The following is a 5,945-nucleotide window of genomic DNA, read 5'->3' as shown; positions in this document are numbered from 1 at the left end:
CCCCGCCAATGGCGCGCGGCCCGCTGCTGCCGCGCCACGCCCCCCGACGGACAGCCAGTCAGAGACCCGGACTTCTTTCCCTCCCTCCACCCGCACGTCGGGCTCACGCCCCCCTGTTATCGAGCGAGGCCAATTACGTCGCTCCCCGGGGGAGGGGGTGGGGAGTCGGCCAAACACCGCGCCAATCGCAGCCTCCCTGGAGGCGAGCCACGCCCCCGGGGGTGTGCCACCGCGCCGGCAGCGCCTCCACCAATCACCGGCTGCACCTTCCCAGCCCTGCGGCCCCACAGACTCCCGCGCGGGCCACGCCCCTGAGAAGAGCCCAATGAGCGGCGAGCTCCCGATCACACCCTCACACCTCCGCCCAGGGGCCCCGCCCCGGGAAGGGCGGGCAGGGAGCCGGCAGCCCCCGAGCCCCCAGCCGGTGCGAGCAGGCAATGTCCCAACCCCGGGCAGGGCGCTAGCAGCAGGGAGCAGCAGCAGCTGCGGGGCTGGCAGGGGGCTGGCAGTGCCAGGCAGGACCCAACAGCATGCCCCTGGTCACAGCAGGGCAGGCTCAGTCGTCCCCCCCCGGGACGGGGCAGCCCCGGTGCTGCAGGAGGTAGGGGACATCCTCTCCCCAGCTCTGCCGGGGGGGCAGGGGGAACGTTCTGCCCCTTAGATGGGACACGGCACTGAGGGGGCCGCTGTTGGGGGGGTGAACACCTCCCGCTCCTGGCCTCAGGGGCACCCAGATCCATCACCCCTGCCCCCAGCCACGCTCACGGACCACTCGCTGGTGAGACAGAGACGCTTTAATGGCCCCAGGGCTGAGCCCACAGCCGCTCCCTCCCCCCCGCGCTCAGTCGACCACCAGGCTGCTGCTGACCGCCGGCAGGAGCTCGAAGAAGCCCTGGAAGGAGACAGGCCGTCAGGGTGGGGGGACAGGCAGCGGCTCCCCGTTGGGTTACGCGCGGCGTCATAGCAGGCAGCTCCTCGCAGAGAGCAGGACCGCGTTGCCATGGTAACCCATCACTGACTCAAGGATATCGCCGGTTGCCATAGGAACCATTTGGGGATGGCAGTCGCCAGGGAAGGCTGGGATGCGAGGGGGCACCTCCGGATGCAGCCAGTACCGGCGGGATGGCCAGGCTCAGCCCCAAGGATGGGGGCTGGATGGGGACACGGGGATGCGGGAGATGTGGAGCAACAGGGAGGGGGCTTTGGTGCAAGACAGGGGACACGGGTCTCACCTTAAAGAGGGTGATGCTCTGGAGCACCCCTGAGGTGCAGCACATCTCCCGGATGGAGTGCATGGCCAGCTGTGGGCAGCCGATGTCCAGCACGCGCAGCCCCAGGCGGGAGGCCAGAATGGGGCCGATGGTGGTGCCGCAGGGCGTGTCGTTGCGCACCATGAACTCCTGCACGGGGACACGGCCTCAGCAGCTGCCCACGCTGCCCAGACGGCATCCCAGCTGGGACCCCGGGGCCCGAAGGGAGGCAACCTGGGATGGGGAAGCAGCACCATCCCCGAACCAGGATGCAAAATCCCCCAGAGATGGGATGTGCTCAGGCCAGGCTCTCCCCTCCTGTTCCCGAGCCTGCTCCCCGAGGCAGCCCCTGAGCTGGAGCCCCAGAGAAGGAGGCAGTGCAGACCTCGGCGGGGACCAGCATGGTAACTGAGGGGTGGGGGTCTGGCACAGGCCCCCCTCTCCTGAACGCAGGGCAGGGTGGCGGCCCAAGCTGTAACGTTCACGGAGGGCTCGCGCAGCCCCACTCACCTGCAGAGGGACACCCACGCGGGCGGCGATGTCCCGGATAACAGCTTCGGTGACAGCCGTGGAGGCGTAGCGCTGGTTGCTGTTCACTTTGATGACGGGGCCCTGCACAAGGGAAGGCACCGCAGGCCCGTGATTGACACCAGGGATAGTCGGTGTGTCTGGAAACACCCGTGCCCGGGCAATGCTATCCCAGCCCAACCCACCAGTCCATTCTCCCCTCCCTGGGTGATCCGTGGGGATGGGGACAGCCCCAGCTCAGAGCAGGGAAGGGCTCCAGGGCCAAGGCAGCGGTTCCAACTGATTAACACCAGATGTGTGGCATGGCCAAATTGTGCTGCGGCACAAATGTCTCCCATGTGAGTGCTGTTGAGTTGCCCCCCCGGGACCGTGCTCCAGGGAGCAGCTGGGTGTTTCACAGCACTGCAGGAGAGACGTACAGCGTCCGTCCCAGCCCAAAGCAGAGGGCTGCCCTCACCTTGTGGAAGGCCGGACGATGATTCTCCTCATGCTTGTCCCTGCAAAAGAGAAGCAGGAGTTTCATGCTACAGCCCTCCCTCCCTGCTGTGACAAGGACTATCCTATCTGTACTCCCTGGGGAACGACGGGGATACGTCTGCCCAGCTGGCACAGCAGGCTGCCCTGGCCTACGGCACAGCTCAGACTACTCACACATAGTTAGGGTGCACAGCGTGGGCCATATCGGCGCTGATCATGTAGGACTTGGCCACGGCCTCCTCGAAGGCTGTCAGGTTTTGCGGCGATGCCGAGATCCGGCGCAGCACCAGCTCCGTCAGCAAGGACTCCGCGCCCTGTGCACTCTCTGACCCTACCTGCCAAGGACCACTGTCAGCACAACCCACATGGTGCAACCCCCCCCAGCACCCCAGGGACCGACTAAGTGACAGGGGGCTCCCCAAAGCCAGCAGAGTGCTTCCAACCACACCAGTGCTTCCCACTCCTGCCTGGGCAATGCTCCACAGGGGGTAAGCAAACCTCCCCTTGCCTCGCCAGGGCCTAGGATCTATCTCCTGTTAGGCTTGGCTGGGGGAGAGCAAAGAACATGGAACCCCTCCCTGCGCTAGCCACCCCAGGGCTGAGCCCCTCACTCACCTCCTCGTTGTCATAGAGCGCGATGAGACGCACGTTGGGCTCCTGGGAGAGGGAGGAGGGTGTCGCGCACGAGTCAATCAAGGCCTGCAGCGTTAGAGGAGAAAGGACACCAGCTTGAGTGCCATCCCATCCCGGCAAGCTCAGCACTGAGCTGGCAGGAACTTCTCAGGAGAGCCCAAAGCACTGAGGAAAGGAGCTGTGGGCACACACGTTACCCAGTGAGAGCAGGAGTCACCCCGGGAGCTGCTGGGAACCCCCCCACACCCAGCAAAGGTGGCAGCCCCGCCCCCCATCCAACCCCAGATCCTCCAACAAGCCAGATCTACCCTATAGGAACACACCTCCCTGCAGAGCCTCAGTCCAGGCCACAGCCCCGCCAAGCTGAGCTGGGGTGCATGGAGGCCATGCTGCGGCCTCCAGGCTCCTTTCTCCCTCCTGCTCACCTGAAGGGCACAGTAGCAGCTGTGCAGGTTGTCCAGGCGTGGGGAAAAGATGAATTCGTCAAAGGCACCACCCAGCGTCTGCAGACAGAGAGCCAGGAGGAGAAGGGCATAGGCTCTGGGTCACCAAAAAGTACCTGCCACTGGGTATCCATTCCAGTCCCCTCATCTCTGCTCCTCAGGAGCTGCCGCCTCTCATTCCACTCAGCTCCCAGCCCTGGCATGCTCCAGGCAGAGGAAGTGTGCCGGGTAAAACCTGTGCAATGCCAGCCCGCAGGCTGTGTGCGAGCAGAGAGGCGCTCCTGCCCTTACTCACCGCTGGCTGCGTATCCGCCAGGCATAGTTCCAGCTCCACAATCTGCTCCGGTTTCACCCCCAGCTGGGAGCAGAGCAGGGAAAGCAGGACAGGGCTGTGCCGCTCTGCCTGGGAAAAAAGCAGACCTGCGGGCTGGGCAGGCAGTGGATGGCAGGGGAAACTCCCTGTTCACCCTGGCAGAGCCGTCCCACACCCCACTCACGTTGGCACAATCCTCCCTCCTACTAACACGTCCTGTGTTCAAGCCCCCACCTCACACAGGACAGCAGGGCCACTCGCAGGGTGCAGTGAGGGCCTCTCTGCCCTCTGTGCAATCCCCTTTCCCTGCCCTGCCTCCCCAGGGAGACCCTGATAGCTTTACGGGGCCTGCACCTCCTTCCTGGTGCCACAGACCAGGGTGGGAACAAAGAGATGGCTGAGCAGATGCGTCATGTACGCAGCTCAGGCGCAGAATGGAACGTTACCAGAAGTTCATGGGGAGAAGGGAAACCTGCTGGCAGGTCCCTGAGGACTGGAAATCAAAGGTGACAAGTGTGAGGTCCTAGCAAGCGCCCCTGCTAGTCCTTAGCACCCAGCTCACCTGGGCCGCAGCATTGCAAGGTGTGGCCTCCATGAGCACCTCCTTTTCCAGCTCCTCCTGCACAGCAGTGGCCAGAATGGGAACCCTGTGGGGAGACGGTGCCGTTAGTTCCAAGGGCTTTGCTCACCTGCTTGGGTCATACACAACCAACCCTTCCTGGGGTGCCTGCCTTGCTCCTCCACGGAGCAATTGCCATGCCAAACGGAGCAAGGACACACAACATTTCAAGTACAGATCTACTGTGTCACCTCAGGACACCCCAGTGTTCTTTCCCAAGTCCCAAGCTTGGAAGCATCTCCTGGGAGGACTGTGTGGGGCTGAGAAAAGCCATTGCAGACCTTCCCATTGCAATGAGCAGCTGCCAGAGGGAGAGAGCTGAGGCTGGGCACCACTCCAGCTGGGTCCCAGCCCTCCCGAGGGCTGGCCAGGGTTCAGGGCCGAGCCAGGCCTTACAGGTGGTGCTCAGTGTTGGGCCCAAAGTTCTCATTGATGCTGCGCTGCAGATGGATGGCCAGGTGGGGAATGCGGAGAATGGGCCGCTCCACACGTACTAGGCGCTGCTCCAGGCGCCCCGTGGCCGGGTCCTGAAACACAAGGACAACTGCTGGGGCCAGGCCTGCAGGGCTGAGAGGTTGCAGTAGGTCCCACTCTGGGTGGGAGTCACGGACCCAGAGCCAGGGGCACACAGGTAGCCTACTGTGCTTGTCCCAAATCAGGCTCACCTTTATGATCACCCTCCCAGCCACGGTGAGGTCACGGTCAAACCAGGTGTTCCAGATGCCCCCTCCATAGGTCTCCACACCGACCTGCACCATGCCCACCTGCCCCCGCTTAGAGCGCCGCTTCACCTGGGCAAGAGCAAAGGCGTCACTGCTGGCACCGCAAAGCCCCAGGGACTGGGTAACTGGTGGGTACTGGGCAGAGCACGCCCAGAGCTTCATTGCTGATCCTGTCAGCGCAGAGTGCTGGGAGGTGCTTTGTGGGACAGGGGACACCAGAGGCGATAAACAGCAGGTGAAGCAATGCAGGGGGCAGCACGGGCCACTCTGGGTGGCAGATTTGGGAGGTGTAGGGACCCAGCAGCGGTGCTGTGGAGCACGGTGGGAGTCAGGGTAGTTTTTTCTTGTGGAGTGAAACTGGAGGGCACCAGAGAAGGCCCCAGCCCCAGGGGAAGGCAGCCAGCTGGCCGGCCTTACCCTGAGGCAGGGGCTGTCGGTGTGGGCCCCCAGCAGGCTGAACCCATTCCCGGGCTGGAACTGGCCGCCGACGGCGAAGGCGATGAGGGTGGAGTAGTTCCTGGTGACGAAGTACTGGGGGCAGAAGAGCAAGGGTGAGAGGCAGGGGCGAGGGCCGGCCGCCTCCCCCGCTCCCCGCCGCCCTGCCCCCGGCCGGGCCCACCTTCTGCGCGGGTCGCACCTCCCAGTGCTCCGTCTCCTTCAGCTCCTGGAAGCCGGCCTGCAGCAGCCGGCTGCGGCACTCGGCCACCACTGCGGGGAGAGCGGGGAGAGCCGTCGGGGGGGCCGCACCGAGGGAAGGGAAAGGGGAAGGGGGGGCCGGGCGGGCCCAGCGGCTCCTCACCGTGGTAGGGCGAGGGGCTCCGGTTCACGAACTTCACCAGCTCCTGCGCCGCCGCCTGCGCGGCCTGCTTCGAGCCCTGCGCCGCCGCCTGCGGGCACCACCGTTACGGGACATCTCCACCCCGGGCCGGGACCCCTCGGGGACACGGCCCGACCCCCTCC

General features: G+C 64.9%; 1 protein-coding gene across 1 annotated transcript in view; it reads right to left on the bottom strand.

Moving 5' to 3' along the window:
* Positions 1–782: 782 nt before the first annotated feature.
* The window catches only part of DNPEP (aspartyl aminopeptidase), a 6,512-nt gene continuing 1,349 nt past the window's right edge, over positions 783–5,945 (bottom strand). The window contains exons 2-15 of the mRNA XM_010569604.1: positions 5,785–5,872; positions 5,605–5,693; positions 5,403–5,516; positions 4,929–5,054; positions 4,660–4,790; positions 4,207–4,291; positions 3,627–3,734; positions 3,314–3,391; positions 2,871–2,954; positions 2,430–2,590; positions 2,236–2,275; positions 1,761–1,862; positions 1,233–1,400; positions 783–892 (exon numbers count right to left, since the gene is read on the bottom strand). Coding sequence (XP_010567906.1) covers positions 842–892; positions 1,233–1,400; positions 1,761–1,862; positions 2,236–2,275; positions 2,430–2,590; positions 2,871–2,954; positions 3,314–3,391; positions 3,627–3,734; positions 4,207–4,291; positions 4,660–4,790; positions 4,929–5,054; positions 5,403–5,516; positions 5,605–5,693; positions 5,785–5,872 — 1,425 coding nt within the window. The 3' untranslated portion in view covers positions 783–841. The remainder of the gene's footprint in view (positions 893–1,232; positions 1,401–1,760; positions 1,863–2,235; positions 2,276–2,429; positions 2,591–2,870; positions 2,955–3,313; positions 3,392–3,626; positions 3,735–4,206; positions 4,292–4,659; positions 4,791–4,928; positions 5,055–5,402; positions 5,517–5,604; positions 5,694–5,784; positions 5,873–5,945) is intronic.

This window comes from Haliaeetus leucocephalus, unplaced genomic scaffold, assembly GCF_000737465.1.
Source record: "Haliaeetus leucocephalus isolate CR32 unplaced genomic scaffold, Haliaeetus_leucocephalus-4.0 Scaffold1, whole genome shotgun sequence".
Lineage (NCBI taxonomy): Eukaryota > Metazoa > Chordata > Aves > Accipitriformes > Accipitridae > Haliaeetus > Haliaeetus leucocephalus.
Note: the sequence above shows the minus strand (reverse complement) of the source record. Positions and strands in the feature narration are given on the sequence as shown.